The sequence below is a fragment of the Vipera berus genome (genome assembly GCF_964194415.1).
Source record: "Vipera berus genome assembly, chromosome: 1".
In the NCBI taxonomy this organism is placed as follows: Eukaryota; Metazoa; Chordata; class Lepidosauria; order Squamata; family Viperidae; genus Vipera; species Vipera berus.
The window spans coordinates 186312957-186331832 of record NC_138202.1 but is presented as its reverse complement, the minus strand read 5'-3'; the positions used below and the strand labels follow the sequence as shown (position 1 = coordinate 186331832).

General features: G+C 40.8%; 1 protein-coding gene across 4 annotated transcripts in view; it reads right to left on the bottom strand.

Moving 5' to 3' along the window:
• Positions 1-18876, bottom strand: part of HDAC4 (histone deacetylase 4) — a 392113-nt gene that overhangs the window by 180891 nt on the left and 192346 nt on the right. For all 4 annotated transcript variants that reach the window (XM_081338797.1, XM_081338799.1, XM_081338798.1 and 1 more), the window contains 3 exons: positions 5969-6085; positions 5680-5878; positions 4680-4903 (listed from right to left, as the gene is read on the bottom strand). In XM_081338797.1, the coding sequence (XP_081194923.1) occupies positions 4680-4903; positions 5680-5878; positions 5969-6085 (540 nt within the window). The remainder of the gene's footprint in view (positions 1-4679; positions 4904-5679; positions 5879-5968; positions 6086-18876) is intronic.

The following is an 18876-nucleotide window of genomic DNA, read 5'->3' as shown; positions in this document are numbered from 1 at the left end:
TTCCAAATGAGATGCAAAAGTTGCTCTCATCAGAAAAGAGGACTCTGGACCACTGAGCAACAGACCAGGTCTGTTTTTCTTTAGCCCAGGTAAGACGGTTCTGGTGTTGTTTGTTGTTCAGGAGCAGCTTGACAAGAGGAATACGACATTTGAAGCCCATGTCCAGGATCCATCTGTGTGTGGTGGCTCTTGATGCACTGACTCCAGCCTCAGTCCACTCCTTGTGAAAGTCCCCAACACTTTTGAATGGCCTTTTCCTGACAATCCTCTCCAGGATGCGGTCATCCCTGCTGCTTGTGCACCTTTTTCTTCCACACTTTTCCATTCCACATAACTTCCTATTAATGTGCTTTGATACAGCACTTTGGGAACATCCAACTTCTTTTGCAATTACCTTTTGAGGCTGTCCCTCCTTATGGAGGGTGTCAATGATGGTTTTCTGCACATTCCGCCGGGACCTGAAGACCTGGCTCTTCGAGCTCTCTGGCCCAGGCTGAGGATTAATCTTATTTTAACTGGGGTTTTATTTAAACTGGGACAAATATAATTTTTTTAAACTTGTTTTTAACTTTTGTATCTTGGTTTTTAATTACCCTGTAAACCACCCTGAGTCCTTCGGGAAAGGGCGGTATATAAATGTAATAAAATAAAATAAATAAATAAATAAATAAATAAATAACTGTCAGGTCAGCAGTCTTCCCCATGATTGTGATTCCTACTGAACCAGACTGAGAGACCATTTAAAGGCTCAGGAATGCTTTGCAGGTGTTATGGATTAATTAGCTGATTAGAGGGGGACACTTTGAGCCTAGAATATTGCAACTTTTCACAATATTCTAATTTTCTGAGATTGTGGATTTGGAGTTTTCATGAGCTGTATGCCATAATCATCACAATTATGACAAATCACAGCTTGAACTATCTTGCTTTGCATGTAATGAGTCTATCTCATATATTAGTTTCCCCTTTTAAGTTGCATTACTGAAATAAATGAACTTTTGCATGATAGTCTAATTTTTCGAGTTTCACCTGTAATTATACAGAAACAGCAGTTTCCAGTTAGTCAGTTGATCATGGTAGGGTATGTTCTAGTTCCACAACTTGCATTTTTAATAACCAAGGTCCACAATTGGACTACCATCTGATTGTCCCAATATAAGAAGTAAACAAACTGATTTAGAACATACATCTCACTATAATCTCAAAGGATTTTTGTGAAGTCAGGTATTAATCATTTAATCCTTTGACACTGATACGGGTCATAAATATTAACAACATACAGAATCATTTGAAAAGGAGAGTTAGGAAAAATGAATAGCAAAATACTTTCTGAAATCTGTTAGCCTATCATTTTAAAAGAGAACTCAACATTTTCAGGTGTCCATCCAATCCTATTAAATTCTAACAGAACCTCTGGTAAATAATTAAGTAAGCCTAATTATTGAGCTGCCCTGAGTCCTTAGGGAGAAAGACGGCATATAAATTTAATAAAATACATAAATAAATAATCCTCACACAGCCAATTTTCAGAGGAATCCTGATTTTCAGCTACTCAAATTTGTGAGGTTGTATTTTGAACATAGGGATGTGGTGGCTCAGTGGGTTAGGATGCTGAGCTTGTCGATCAGAAGATCGGCAGTTTGGCGGGTCGAATCCCGAGTGCCATGTAGCAGAGTGAGTGCCTGTTACTCGTCCCAGCTTCTGCCAATCTAGCAGTTCGAAAGCACATAAAAATGCAAGTAGAAAAATAGGGACAACTACGGTGGGAAGGTAACAACATTCCGTGCGCCTTTGGCGCCTAGTCATGCTGGCCACATGACCACGGAGACGTCCACGGACAAGCACTGGCTCTTCAGCATTGAAACGGAGATGAGCACCAGCCCCTAGAGTTGGAAACGACTAGCACACATGTGTGGGGGAACCTTTACCTTTACTATTTTGAACATACTTCCAATAATAATAATAATAATAATAATAATAATAATAATAATAATAATAATAATAATAATAATAATAATAATAATAATAATATAATATAAACCTTTATTGTCAAAGTACAACATGTGTACATTGAGATTAGCTGAGCCTCCCCCCGTGCTCTCTCCCCCCAACACACAGTGACATCAAACCCTCCATCCCACCACACTATGTGAACCAACTACACCACACACCGGCCTCCCAAGTCAATTCTGCATGAGATTATGTCCCATTTAAAAGCCTAACAGCCCACGGATAAAGGCTAGTTTTCAGCCTGTTAGTACGGCTGGCTATATTCCTATATCTCCTACCGGATGGTAGGAGAGTAAAGAGATACCGTCCAGGGTGTGAGTCATCCCTGAGAATCTTCCTCACTCATGTTCTACCCCATTCTTCCGCAAGACCCTAAGAAAGTGAAGCCTCTGTTGGGCCTTTCTAGCCACCTGGGTTGTGTTAACTTTCCAGGTCAGATCTTCACAGAGGTAGACTCCCAGTAATTTAAAGGAGGAAACTCTCTCTACACAGTTCTCTCCGATGTAAAGTGGGGCAGGTTCCTCCTTTTTTCTCCGGAAGTCTAACACCATCTCTTTCGTCTTGCCAATGTTTAGGTGCAAGTTGTTGTTACTACACCATATGGATAGTTTTTGTACCTCCGCCCTATATGCTGTCTCCCCACCTGTAATGAGACCCACCACAGTTGTATCATCTGCGAACTTGATTATCCCAGTGGATGGGTCAGATGATACACAATCATAAGTGTATAAAGAGTACAGGTAGGGGCTAAGCACACAGCCCTGTGGCGTGCCGGTGCAAAGCTTCAGGGGGTGGACAAAGCAGACCCGACCCTCACTGTTTGTAACCGATCCCTAAGAAAGTCTTGAATCCAATCGCAGATGGCGGGAGAGAATTTCAAGTAAGTCAGCTTCTCGATGAGAATGCTCGGCAAAATGGTGTTGAAAGCCAACCTGAAGTCAACAAAAAGCATCCTGACGTAACTTCCAGGTTTCTCGAGATGACTTGGTACAGAGTGTAAAGCAGTAGCTATGGCATCGTCTGTCGACCTATTTCCCCTGTAGGCAAATTGATGTTTATCAAAGTCCAGTGGGAGGCATGTCCTAAGATGTTGGAGAACCAATCTTTCGAAGCATTTCATAACTACAGACGTTAATGCAATAGGTCTGTAGTCATTCAGGCACTCAACTGCAGTTTTCTTGGGGACTGGGACAATGGTAGCTGCTTTCAAGCATGATGGTACACATGCCGTTTGCAAGGAGATGTTAAAAATCCTTGTCAGGACCCCTGCTAATTGATCGGCACAATTCCTGACCACCATCCCCAGCACCCCATCTGGGCCTGCGGCTTTGCTGGGATTCACAGCCTTCAATACAGCTCTCACTTGGTGTTCACAGAGGGTGAGTGGCTGAGAGTCAGAAGGCCGGCCAGCAAAGGCTACAGGGTCTGGTCTTTTAACCTCGTAGCGGGCGAAGAAGATATTCAGCTCCTCAGCCAACGAGGCATTGGTGCTTGCCATGCTCCTCGTGCTGCCCTTATAGTTGGTTAAGTGCTGCAGTCCCTGCCATACTTGCCTCGGATCGTTGTTCGCTAAATGGTTCTCCACCTTTTGTTTGTATCGTTGTTTTGCCATCCTAATGCCTCTTCTGAGATTTGCCCTGGCCTCTCTGTATCTGTCCCTGTCCCCCGCCTTAAAGGCAGAATCCCGGGCTCTCAGGAGTGTTCGTATCTCTGCAGTCATCCAGGGTTTACAGTTCCCGTAAACTCTAATGCACTTATCCATTGTTACACTATCAGTGCATGTTCTAATATAAGAGAGTACGGCATCTGTATATGAATTTAGATCTTGTTCTTCAAATATATTCCAGTCAGTGGTTTCAAAGCAGTCCTGCAACTGACTGAGAGCACCCACTGGCCAGGTTCTGACCCTTTTTGTGACTGCCTGAGTCCTTTTCCTGAGAGGAACATAGTTTGGGCACAACAGGAGTGAAAGATGGTCAGATGTACCCAGGTGGGGAAGAGGGAAAGCTCTGTATGCCTGTTTCAGATTGGAATACACATGGTCCAAAGTGTTCTTCCCTCTGGTGGAAACTTGCACATACTGTACAAACTTAGGGAGAACTGTCTTTAGACAAGCTTGATTGAAGTCCCCAGCCACGACAAGAGCGCCCTCTGGGTGAGTTTGCTGCTGCCTGGTGATGACGTCATACAGCTTAGAAAGTGCCATGTTGACATTGGCATCAGGTGGTACATAAACAGCTATAATAATTACCACAGTAATTTCTCTAGGCAGATAGAAAGGCCTACATATAACAGTCATCAGTTCCACATCTGGGGAGCAATACGTGTATACCAATCTGCTGTTAACACACCAGGAATCCCAGCCTCCAGAGCCGCAGCCCACTACCAGGCCATGGCACTTTCGGAAACAGGTTGCACAAGTGGCAGGCAAGTGTGCGTTGCTTGCTCAAATGGAGTTGCATGCCCATGGAACCATCCCCTATTTCCCCCACTGATGGTCCACCAAGGTTGGGGACCACTGCTATACACCATTTTCCAAAGCCCTTCTATGAACATTAAAATGAATGAATACATTGCATAATATAATTATATGCTGAGCATATTAAAGACACTTCCAAAACCAGTGCATTAAAATTGCATAACCAAGAACCAGCAGCTGAAATACGTACCTTGTTAACATGCAGCTGCTGTTGTTGAAATTGTTGTTTATGTTTTTCCAAGAATTGCTGATGTTGTTGTTGGATCACCAATTGCTGGAGGGCCTGTGCATTCTGGGGAAGGGGAGCAGACTGGGTGCGCCCCAGAGGACGGTGCTGCCGCAGTTTGTGTATTGAGGGAGATAGTCTATCAGCACCCACAATAGATTGTGCATGGAGAGGGAGTGCCCCTAGTCCTGAAAGATGCCAGTTAGAAAGTAATATGCAGAACGGCAGTGGAGAAGAAAGAACAACAGAAGAAAAAGCAGAATCATTTAAGTAATTATTTCCATTTTAGCAACATGATTTTTCACTTACTTGCTAACATTGTATCCCACTTAGTTCCACATTCCAAGTAGCTAATATGTTAAAACTTATAAAATAAACATGCAATCATAATTTTGCATGTTTTGCATCATAATTTTAAAAGACATGATGAAAATACATGTATTAAGAACAATGTAGGCTGCCATTCTTAATCTCTAACTGAATCTTTAAAAATCAGACTCTTGTAGCTGTAAAAGTGAAGGAGGATTAAGCTAGTCTCTATGTTCTTTTTCTAATTTGCTGGTTTTTAAGACAACATTAAACTAAGATAAAGAATTCTATATATGTCTATATTGCAGTGTGAGACCCTATATAAAATAAAAAAGCCCATGGAAAGTTACTGAATGTGATTGTAAACACTATTAAAATAATAATTTTAAGTAAGCTTGACTGAGCAAGCTTATTCCTCATTGCTGCCAAGAAGTTACTGAATTCCTAGTAGGAAATTCAAAATTTTAGTTATGTGAATAATTTCATAAAATGATTCAAGAAATGGAGTAATTAGAAACTGGAAAGAATAGCCACCCTTACAGCACTAGAGCACAGATAGGCAGGAAGCTCAGACAATTCCAAACTCTAACAAAACCACCAATGCTGTTTCTTACTTAGTACCAAGTCAACTAGTTGCTGGAAGAAGCACCTTTACCTGAGACCAATGGATTTTGTGCAGTTGACTGTTCCAGTAGAACCATGTGTTGAAGAAGAGGGCTGTGTGTTGATCCCCCTTCTCTATCCACTGCTGTACTGCTCAAATAAGGAGTGATATGAGTGCCAGGAAATATGGAGATTCGTTGTTGTAATGATGGAATAGCAAGTCTTTCAGAATCTTGCTGTTCTGATCCACCCTGCAAGCATATAGCATTACTGGGCTTAAAAAGTGATCTATGAATGAAGTTAAGAGAATGACTCCCTTTAAATTATACAATACCACTTACAGTACATGGGGCTGCTGCAGGTAGTCCTAAGGTTATATTAGGCAATGAGGGAGATGTATACAATGGAAGCTGTGTTATTGAACCTTCATGATTAACCAGTCTATGAGCCAAGGTGGTCTGAAAGAGAGCCAAAAATCCTGCCTCAGAATAATACCATTATATAAAAAGAAATACCTCATGTGTAATCATTATTTGGGCGGGCTTAAGGTATACTTTTTGGCAGAGGAGAAACAGAAGAATTTAGAGGAGGTCTATCAATGATATCAATTAGTACAGTATACAGTATTCAAAGTTGAGTTTATTGTATTCATCATCAAGTACTGAACCAGATGTGAACTCTGTTGAATATAAATTCTAAGTAACAACAGGAAAATGGGAATGGAACGGTTTTCTTCCACTACTACAAGGAGGTCTTGGTGACAACAGTTATCTCAAATAGGAGATTTTACTAAAAATGAAGAGCATACTAGGCTCCTCAGCTACTATTTAAGAGCACAGATATTGATTTTATTATGGGATGAAACTTATTACTCTGATTACCTCACTGGAATGTTAAACCAATGGGGGAATAACAGAAAACACTCACTTTTATAGAAGCACAAAACTCAATGAAAGAAGGATATCAAAAATGTTAGCCTTATTCTATCAATTATCATCAATGTACAAAGGAAGTTAAAGGAAATAAACAATGGAAACAATAAATGAAATTCCTGGTTATCAAACTCACTGCAGCATTATAATTAAATTTCACCATTTGAAAAAGATGTGAACATTTTCCTTCTACTCAATAAATCAGCACACAAAAATCCAGTAAGTTCAATTGAATATGACTATATTTATATTCCATCTCCCTCCCAAAAACTAAGAGGGACTATGTAGAAAGTCAAATCTGAAAAGGAAGTGGTCCTTTGGAGCATACATAGGACCAGTCCTCAATTCCTGAACCCAAGTATGCTTTTTTCTAGGACTGAGCTGCAGTTGAAGAGAACAGCCATGTGGTCCTGAGAAAAGCCAGAGCTGCTACAAAGAGTTACCAACAGGTGCTCCATGGGCACATGCTCTGAAACACTTTTTCCCTTCACATGTGATATCTGTGTGATTTTAGTACTACAGCTGATCTCCAACTCTTTAACACACAGTAAGTCCATAAGATACAGTGATGTGGAGAGAGCATAATATTGTTGAAGATAAAATCTTCAGAATCAAATTATTTGTCATCACACTGAGAAGTTTGGAAATAAGTCTTCACTGTTGATAGCCACATCAGTCATAAATCAGAAGGTAAGTAGCAGGTAGAATATAACAGCAGAATTGGAGCAATTATTCCATAGCTTGGAATTTTTCATATCAGGATTTTACAAAGAATATGTGGTGAAAACATTTGTCAATTAAATTTATTTTATTTATTTATTTTGTTATATTTATATACCGCCCTATTCCCTGAGGACTCAGGGCGGTTTACAGGGAATTAAAAATCCAAAATACAAAAATTAAGAACCAAATTAAAAAATATTAAATTGACCCTGTAGTCGATTAAAAAGAACCCCAAATTAAAATTTCTCCTCAGTCTGGGCCCGAGAGCTCGAAGAGCCAGGTCTTCAGGCCCCGGCGGAATGATCGGAGGTCGGGGGCAGTCCTCAGCTCCACCGGCAGCTGGTTCCAGAGGGCAGGCGCTCCCACCGAGAAGGCCCTATCCCTGGGTGTCACCCGCCGGCAATCTCTTACCGGCGGGACCCTGAGCAGACCCTCCCTGTGGGAGCGCACTGGGCGAAGGGCGTTTGATGCCGGCAGCAGGTGTTCCCTCAGATATCCCGGACCCAGGCCATGTAGGGCTTTATAGGTGATAACCAGCACCTTGAATTTCACCCGGAGGGCAACCGGAAGCCAATGCAGCTCACGGAGTAGAGGTGTTACATGGGAATATCAGGAAACCCCCATTACAACTCGCGCGGCCGCATTCTGCACCAGTTGAAGCCTCCGAGTGGTCTTCAAGGGCAGCCCCATGTAGAGAGCGTTACAGTAGTCCAAACGGGAGGTCACAAGCGCGTGAGTAACTGTGCGTAGGGCGTCTCGGTCCAGATAGGGACGCAACTGGCGCACCAGGCGAACCTGAGCAAAAGCCCCCCTGGTCACGGCTCCTATATGGTCTTCGAAATTGAGCCGTGAATCCAGGAGGACGCCCAAGTTGCGAGCCCTATCGACGGGGGGTAACACCTCACCCCCCATCATTAAGGATGGAATAACTTGGTTAACCCGAGATGCCGATATGCACAGCCACTCAGTCTTGGCGGGATTGAGACGAAGCCTGTTTCTCCCCATCCAGACCTGAACCGCCTCCAGGCACCGGGACATCACGGAGAGGGCATCACTGGGTTGGTTCGGGGTGGAAAGAAAAAGTTGGGTATCATCAGCGTACTGATGATACCCCACCCCAAAACCATGAATGATCTCGCCCAGTGGCTTCATATAGATGTTGAACAGGAGAGGGGAGAGAACCGACCCCTGAGGAACTCCACAAATGAGAGACCTCGGGGCGGATCTCTGCCCTCCTGTCTGCGAGCGGCCCTGGAGGTAGGAGGAGAACCACCGTAAAACGGTGCCTCCCACTCCCAGCCCCCTGAGACGCCGCAGTAAGATACCATGGTCGATGGTATCGAACGCCGCTGAGAGGTCTAATAGGACCAGGACAGAGGAGCAACCCCTGTCCCTAGCCCTCCAGAGATCATTCACCAGCGCGACCAATGCCGTCTCCGTGCTGTGTCCGGGCCTGAAGCCCGATTGGTACGGGTCCAGATAATCAGTTTCCTCCAGGAACAGAGAGAGCTGATGCGCCACCACACTCTCAACAACCTTCGCCAGAAAGCGAAGGTTGGAGACTGGACGGTAGTTGTTTAAAACAGCCGGGTCCAAAGCAGGCTTCTTGAGAAGGGGTCTCACCACCGCCTCCTTCAAGGCGGCAGGAAAGACACCCTCCTTCAAGGAAGCAGTTATTACTGCATGGAACCAGCCTCGTGTTCCTTCCCGAGCCGCATAAGCTAGCCAGGAGGGGCACGGATCCAACAAACAGGTGGTGGTGCTCAGTCTCCCCATGATCCTGTCCACATCATCAGGGGAAACAGGGTCGAACTCATTCCAGATAACGTGCTCAAGACCGCCTGATTCCTCCACATTAATGGTACAAATGGTACAAAGGAACACATTCAAGAAACTGGTATAGGGTTTTAAACTACCACCGAGTTTAAATCTGTACAGTGTGTATATTAAAATCTTTCTCATATATTCTTCTTTAAATGCTACTATTTAAATGAGACAAGAAGCTATGGGAGAAGAGAATGTTTAGAATGACATATTTTATTTATGCAATTCTGACTTCAGAAAGGTGTACTTGGTACATCCATTATTATTATTATTATTTTTATTGAAAAGTTTTTCAATACATTTTATCTTTAACAAAACAACCCCTCCCCACCCGCCCCCCTTCCCAACCCAACCCTCCCCCCCTCCCCGATTTCCCAGAGCTAAATACAAGGTATAAAAGTAGAAACAATCATAAACTACCATATGCTAACAACAATAAACTATTAGGTCTACCGCACTTTAGCTCTTATAAAATGACTACAAGCAATATAAATATCACATCAATACTTATTCAAATGCTAAATGAAGCTTTTTAGTCCCATATTTATTCTGGATATAATCAATCCATTTTTTCCACTCCACAATATATCTCTGTTGCGAATGGTCCTTCAAATACGCTGAAATCTTTGCCATTTCCGCCAGGTTGGAAACTTTTAAAGTCCATTCTTCTATAGTCGGCAGTTCTTCCTTCTTCCAATATTGCCCTACTAAAAGTCTTGCTGCCGTAATTAAGTTCAACATCAATTTAATGTCCACAACAGTAGTATCAGTAATAATACCCAGTAAGAACAATTGCGGAAAAAGCTTTATCCTTCTCTTAAATATATTCTGCATATTCCACCAAATTTTGATCCAAAAAGCTTTAACCTTTTTACAGGTCCACCATATATGAAAATACGTTGCATCTTCACCACCACACCTCCAACATTTAGGCTGGTAGTTCGGATACATACTTGCTAACTTTTTGGGATCTAAATGCCATCTATAAAACATTTTATAAAAATTCTCTCTTAAATTTTGGGCTTGCGTAAATTTTACATTTCTCACCGAAATCTTTTCCCAAGTATCCATTGTAATAACTTCTTGTATATTCTGAGCCCACTTTATCATGCAATCTTTAACAAGTTCTGTTTCTGAATCAATTTCTATCAATGCAAGATATATCCATTTGATATGTGCTTGACCCTGATTTCTAATTTGCTTTACCAAATTTTCATCAGTCATTGAAAAACCAATTTTCTGATCTTCTTTCCACCTGGCCTGTAGTTGCCCATACTGAAACCAGGTTTGAACAATCTTTTCTCCTCGTAAAAAGTTATACGGCTTCAAACGCGATACATTCCTCTCCAAACTTAAAATTTCCTTATATGTAGTCACATCATGTTTAAACCCAACATTTATATTTTCTATTGCGTGTTTCGGTATTGCCCATAAAGGTATCTTATAGTTTAACTTATATCTATACTTTTTCCAAACTCGCAACAGAGCATGTCTTAAAATATGCACCTTAAACACATTATCTACCTTCTTATCATACAATAAATATGCATGCCAACCAAATAACAAATCATGACCTTCAAGATTTAATAATCTTCCTTGTGTTAAATTAATCCAATCACTTATCGCTGACAAAGCAGCAGCTTCATAGTATAATTTAAAGTTGGGCATTTTGAGACCACCTCTTTCACGCGTATCCTGCATAATCTTAAATTTAACTCGTGGCCTTTTCCCTACCCAAACAAATTTATTAATACCCTTTTGCCATTCCTCCAAGTTTGAATCCTTTTTAAGAATAGGTATCATTTGAAATAAAAATAGAAATTTCGGCAAGACATTCATTTTCACTGCTGCAATTCTTCCCAATAAAGACAATTGTAATTTTTTCCAGCTATCCAATTCTTTTTGAACTTTTCCCCATAGCTTTTCATAATTATTTTTATATAACTTTGCATTTGAGGGTGACAAATATACCCCCAAATATTTAACCCTTTTAACAATCTCAAATCCAGTTAACCCTTCTAAAACAGCCTTTTGTGGTACTGTCATATTCTTAGACAGCATTTTGGTTTTTTGTATATTAACCTTGAATCCAGAAACTTTCCCATATTGCATTATTATCTCCATCAATTCTACAACAGAATTTTCTGGCTGGGTCACCATAACAACCAGATCGTCTGCAAACGCCCTCAATCTATAATCCTGATCTCTTATTTGAATTCCCTTGATTTTTTCCCGAATCCCGTATTTTAATCAATAATATCTCCAATGTTAAAACAAATAATAAAGGTGATAACGGACACCCCTGCCTTGTGCCCTTTTCAATATTACATACTTCGGTCAGACTATTATTTACTATTATACGGGGTGTTTGCTTTTGGTATGCCTTAATTGGTTGTAAAAATTTATCCCCAAAATTCATTTTATCTAATACTTTCATCAAGAATTGCCAATCCAATTGATCAAAGGCTTTTTCAGCATCCAAAAAAATCAGCGCCGCAGGGATCTGGTTGTTTCTTTCCAGAAATTCCAACAAACCAACTATATGCCTCACGTTATTTTTCATTTGTCTACCACTTATAAACCCAGTTTGGTCACCATGAATTACCTGTTGCAGTACCCTCATTAATCTGTTAGCTAAAACCTTAGCAAATATCTTGTAGTCCGTATTCAAAAGTGATATTGGTCTATAGTTTCTTGCTTGAGTGACATCCTGATCTTCCTTCAGAATCAAAGAAATGAAAGCAGTTTTCCAAGACGGAGGCACCCCTCCTCCCATTTGAATTGTCTGAAACAATTCCCTTAATGGCTTTATCATCTCAGACTGTAAATTTTTATAATACACAGCAGTCAGTCCATCCGTGCCTGGCGCTTTACCCACTTTCAATTGTTTAATTGCTAAAAGAATTTCTTCCTCAGTTATCAATTGATTCATCTCTTCCTTTTGTTCTTGTGTAAGAACCGGAATACTAGCATTCCTCAAATATACATCAATATCTGCTTCATTAATCTTATCTCTAGCATATAATTTAGAATAAAAATCAACAAATTTCCTTAATAAGGTTCTGTTGATACACTACCTTACCCTTATGTTCTATTTTGTCTATATTAGAAGCCCTTTGCTTCTTCCTTAACATATAAGCTAACCATCTACCTGGTTTATTGGCATTACAAAAAGTATTATGTCTAGCAAATCGTAAATTAGTTGCCACCTGATCAGCCATTAACTTATCAAACTGTCCCCTTAATAAATTAATAACCTCTTTAATCTTCACATCCAATGGATTCAAAAGTAGAGCCTTTTCTTTTTCCCTAATTTCATTCTCTAATTCTTTCCTCCTAAATTCCAAATTATGTCTGTATTTATTATTCATATATATTAACACACCTCTCATATAAGACTTACTAGCATCCCAAACCATTTCCATAGAAGTACCCTTATTCATATTAGTTTCAAAAAAAACCTTCATCTGTTTTTTACATTCTTCCACAATTTTCTGATTTCTAAACAGGTTCTCATTTCTAAACAGGTTCTCTGTTATCCTTATCAATCTCTAGCCAAACTGGAGTATGGTCAGACATAGTTCTTGGACAAATCTTTATCTTCTTAATCCTAGAAAAGAAATCATTAGTAATTAATATAAAGTCAATCCTAGAAAAAGATTGATGTCTATCAGAAAAAAAGTATAATCCTTTTCTTGTAAATTTCTTTCTCTCCAAATATCTCGCAGCTCCAAATCATCCTTCATCTCAAAAAAGGATTTAGGCAATTTAGCATGACTTGGAGTACTTCTGAAAGAACCACTCTTGTCCATTTGTACATCCAAGACACCATTCCAGTCTCCCATAAAAATAAAAGATTTGTAATCCAACTGAGTGATCTTCCTGTGCAATAAACTATAAAAGTCTGCTTGTTGTTGATTAGGAGTAAAAAACCCAACCAAAAGGGGTTTTTTTGCCTTCTATTAACAAATCTATTATAACATATCTTCCTTGTTTATCTGCTTCAATTAACTCCACTGTCATAGTATTCTTGATATAAACAACCACTCCATTCTTCTTATTCATTGCAGAAGCAATAAATTGTGTGCCCAGTCTTGAATTTAATAAGTACTTTTGGTCCATAACTCTAATATGTGTTTCTTGTAAGCAAATAATATCAGTCTTAAATTGTTTTAAATATTGAAAGATTTTCTTTCTCTTCTGAGGTGAATTTAAGCCATTGACATTCCAAGTTAGAAGCTTAGTCGCCATCCTTAGCGACCCTAAAGCTTTTGGAGCGCGTCTTCTAGAATCCCCTTAACATTCTTAGGTCGCGCTCCTCCCACAGTTTCGCTATAGGTACGCTTTGGAGGTTCCATAACTTTCTGCTGGTCTTGTTCTTGCTCTCGTCTCATTCGTCTCAAAGCAGCACGCGTCATCCTCTGGTCTCTAGCTTCTTCCGATGATACTGAAATTTGATCCACTCCTGTAGCTTTCCCCTTCATGGATTACTGCGAAGGGGCTTGCGTAATTCAATGAAGCTATGAGCTATGCCATGCAGGGCCACCCAAGACACACAGGTCATAGCAGAGAGTTCTGACAAAACGTGATCCACTGGAGAAAGAAATGGCAACCCACTCCAGTATCTTTGCCATGAAAACCCTATGGACAGTACCAAAAGGCAAAACGATATGACGCTGGAAGATGAGCCCCTCAGGTCAGAAGGCGTCCAATATGCTACTGGGGAAGAGCAGAGGGCTAGTACTAGTAGCGCCAGAAAGAATGAAGCGACTGGGCCAAAGCCGAAAGGATGCTCAGCTGTGGATATGTCTGGTGGTGAAAGGAAAGTCCGATGCTGTAAAGATTTTTTCTCCATAGGAACCTGGAATGTAAGTTCCATGAATCAAGGAAAGCTGGACGTGGTCAAACAAGAGATGACAAGACTAAACATTGACATCTTAGGTATCAGCGAACTAAAATGGACAGGAATGGGTGAATTTAATTCAGATGACCATCAGGTATACTACTGCGAGCAAGAATCCCTCAGAAGAAATGGAGTAGCCTTCATAGTCAATAAAAAAATAGGAAAAGCAATACTGGGATACAATCCTCAAAATGACAGAATGATCTCAGTTCGAATCCAAGGCAAACCATTCAATATCACAGTAGTCCAAGTCTATGCCCCAACCACCGGTGCTGAAGAGGATGAAATTGACCAGTTCTATGAAGCACTACAGCACCTTATAGAACTAACACCCAGAAATGATGTCCTTATCATCATGGGGGATTGGAATGCTAAAGTAGGAAGCCAAAAGATAACTGGAATAACAGGCAAGTTTGGCCTTGGAGTACAAAATGAAGCAGGGCACAGGCTGATAGAATTTTGTCAAGAGAATACGATGGTCATAGCAAACACTCTTTTCCAACAACCCAAGAGACGGCTTTACACATGGACATCACCAGACGGTCAACACAGAAATCAGATTGACTATATGCTCTGCAGCCAAAGATGGAGAAGCTCTATACAGTCAGTAAAAACAAGACCAGGAGTTGACTGTGGCTCAGACCATGAGCTTCTTGTTGCAAAGTTTAGGCTTAAATTAAAGAAAGTAGGGAAAAACGCTAGGCCAGTCAGGTATGAATTAAATCATATCTCTGTTAAATATACAGTAGAGGTGACAAATAGATTTAAGGAAATAGATCTGATAGACAGAGTGCCTGAAGAACTATGGACAGAGGTTCGCAACATTGTACAACAGGTAGCAACCAAAACCATCCCAAAGAAAAAGAAATGCAAGAAAGCAAAATGGCTGTCTGAGGAAGCTTTGCAAATAGCTGAGGAAAGGAGGGAAGCGAAAGGCAAGGGAGAAAAAGAAAGATATGCCCAATTAAATGCAGAATTCCAAAGAATAGCTAGAAGAGATAAGAATGCCTTCTTAAATGAACAATGCAAAGAAAAAGAAGAAAACAATAGAATAGGGAGGACCAGAGATCTTTTCAAGAAAATTGGAGAGATGAAAGGAACGTTTCATGCAAAAATGGGCATGATAAAGGACCAAAACGGCAGGGACCTAACAGAGGCAGAAGAGATTAAGAAGAGGTGGCAAAATTACACAGAAGAACTATACAAGAATGAGCTTAACGTCCCTGAAAATCACAATGAGGTGGTCACTGACCTCGAGCCAGACATCCTAGAATGTGAAGTGAAGTGGGCCTTAGAAAAACTGAGCAACAACAAAGCTAGTGGAGGTGACAGTATTCCAGGTGAGCTATTCAAAATCTTAAAAGACGATGCAGTAAAAGTGCTACACTCAATTTGCCAGCAAATTTGGAAAACTCAACAGTGGCCACAGGATTGGAAAAGATCAGTTTACATTCCAATTCCAAAGAAAGGCAGTGCCAAAGAATGTTCAAACTATCGCACCATTGCACTCATTTGTCATGCTAGTAAACTTATGCTTAAAATTCTACAAGCTAGACTCCAGCAGTATGTGGATCGAGAACTACCAGAAGTACAGGCAGGATTTCGAAGAGGCAGAGGAACTAGAGATCAAATTACTAACATACGCTGGATCATGGAGAAAGCTAGAGAGTTCCAGAAAAACATCTACTTCTGCTTCATTGACTATGCTAAAGCCTTTGATTGTGTGGATCATAACAAACTGTGGCAAGTCCTTAAAGAGATGGGCATACCAGACCATCTTATTTGTCTCTTGAGAAATCTATATGCGGGCCAAGAAGCAACAGTGAGAACTGGACACGGAACCACTGATTGGTTCAAAATTGGGAAAGGAGTCCGGCAAGGCTGTATACTGTCGCCTTGCCTATTTAACTTATATGCAGAGCACATCATGAGAAAGGCAGGGCTAGATGAATCAAAAGTTGGAATTAAGATTGCCGGAAGAAACATCAACAACCTAAGATATGCAGATGATACCACTCTAATGGCAGAAAGTGAAGAAGAACTAAAGAGCCTCTTGTTGCGGGTGAAGAAGGAGAGTGCAAAACTTGGGTTGAAACTAAACATTAAGAAAACCAAGATCATGGCATCTGGCCCTCTCAATTCCTGGCAAATAGATGGGGAAGAAATGGAGGTAGTGACAGATTTTATTTTCCTGGGCTCCAAGATCACTGCAGATGGGGACTGTAGCCAAGAAATTAAAAGACGCTTGCTCCTCGGGAGGAAAGCCATGACAAATCTAGACAGCACACTAAAAAGCAGAGACATCACCCTGTCAACAAAAGTGCGTATAATCAAGGCTATGGTCTTCCCAGTTGCAATGTATGGCAGTGAAAGCTGGACCATAAGAAAGGGTGAGCGCCAAAAATTGAAGCCTTTGAACTCTGGTGCTGGAGAAGACTCCTGCGAGTCCCTTGGACTGCAAGGCGATCAAACCGGTCAGTCCTAGAGGAGATCAACCCTGACTGCTCTTTAGAAGGCCAGATCCTGAAGCTAAAACTCAAATACTTTGGCCACCTAATGAGAAGGAAGGACTCACTGGAGAAGAGCCTAATGCTGGGAAAGATTGAGGGCAATAGAAGAAGGGGACGACAGAGAATGAGGTGGCTGGATGGAGTCATTGTAGCAGTAGGTGTGAGCTTAGATGGACTCCAGAAGATGGTAGAGGACAGGAAGGCCTGGAGGAACATTGTCCATAGGGTCACGATGGGTCGGACACGACTTCACAACTAACAACAACAACCTGTAGCTTTCTCATCTGTCTGCGTTGTTCCTTCAGCACCTTGAGGCTTTCCCTCGCCATTCTTCTTTGTAGATTCCAAAAGTGGTATGGGGGTTGCTTTTAAAACATTACTATAAAAATCACGTGCCTGCATCACTGTAATAAGACGATGTCTCGTGCCTTCATACATCACCACCATACCCACTGGTATCTCCCATCTAAACTTGATATCACGTCGCCTGAGCTCTTGTGCTAAAAAAGCAAACTTCTTTTCATTTAGCATTTGAATAAGTCTTCCTTTCTTTTTTCTATTTTCTTTCTTTTTATATGTAATATTAATATTGCTTGTAGTTATCTTATATGAGCTAGAGAGCGATAGATTTAAGAGTTTATTGTTGTTAGCATAGGGATGTCTATGATTGTTCTTTGTTTTTATACCCTGTACTTAGCTCTGGGAAGTTGGGGGGAGGGGGAAATGGGGGGAGGGGCAGGGAGGGATAGGTAGGGGTGGGGGGAGGGGGGGATTGTGAAAGATAAAATGTATTTTAAAACTTTTCAATAAAAAAAAAGCAAACTTCTTTCTTCTCCTTAAAATTCTTGGAGGGATCTCTTTTAAAACCAGGACTTCTTGCTCAGCAATTACAAGCTTAGTGTTGTAAGAGGCTTGGATAACTTCATTCCTGATTGCTCTCTTTGTAAAATAAACAACCACATCTCTGGGTAATTTCCTTTGTCTTGCAATCCACGAATTGACACGAAAAATTTTATCTATGTCTCCCACAATTCCATCTGCTGGCCATCCCAGCACCCCTTCCAGAGCCTCAGAGACTATTTCCTTCAGATTTTCTTTAGGATTCTCTTTTAAGCCTCTGATTCTAACAGCAAACTCCATCTCGTGGTACTGCACCAAGGTCAAGTCACTGTCAATTTTATCCACCACATTCTCAGTCTCTAACATTTTTGCATCTAATTTGATATTATTTTGGCTGAGATCTTCCACTCTTTCATCCAAGCGCTCGATACATATAGCCATGCCTTGAAATGCAAGCAATATGTCCGCCCTTATTTCTGTTAACTTCTCATCCAGCTTTTCATCCATAACTTCAGCTAGTTTTTCTGTTAGCTTCTCATCCAGCTTTTCATCTATAATCTCAGCTATTTGCTGCGAATGCTTTTCCAAAGCTTCTTGCAAATCTTTATTATCATTATTATTTTTTAAATGCAACAGAAATATTTTCTCAAGCTTTCCGGCTCTTATGCAATTTCTCACAACCAACCCCCCCCCCCCGCCAATACTTATTCAGATTATTTAGTTGCTAAGAAGCCTAGCAGATCACCCTCTCAGCATACCTCATCACCAATTGGCATAAACACTCTCTACCTGATAACTGCATTTAAAAGCCAAATGGAAATGAATCTAGATACTCCTACATATCCAGAAATTCCTGCAACTGAAGTCCCAACACATATTCCAGTACCATGTCTAAGAATTCTACATATACTATAATAAGTTGTGTTTACTACTATCCTTACCCCAAAGGTCAGTCCATCCTGCATGATTTTAAAATGACAAGAGACAATTAGATTTGTGGTGTGTCTCATTTCTTTAAGGATTTTTCCATATCATATCCCCAGATAGTTCTCGTTCTCTCTCCCCTCCTCCCTCCTCTCTCACACACACGTTAAATTTAAATGCCACCCATCTCATCAAGAAGTGACTTTAGACAGCTTACAACCAAGTAAAAGCAACAAGATAAAATATTAAAATATTAACGGAATAAATAGTAACATTAAATTGACTTACAATTAACAAAGATGGCAAGGAAAGAAACAAGATGCACATGAGGTAGAGTCTTATCTCAGTCCATTAAAAACTCCAATATGGCATGCCCCCATTGGAGCTCCAGGTAATTAGCAGACCCAGATTTTCAGGCCCTTTTGGAAGGCCAAAAGGGTGGGCCCAGATCTCATCTTAGGTGACACAATATTCCATAGAGTAGGATATGAAAGAAGGGTCTTCTGCACCCTACCAACCAGAATTTCTTGGCTGACAGGATCTGCAGCAAGCCCCTTTTGCCAGAACAGATGGGCAACATTGGGGTGAGATAA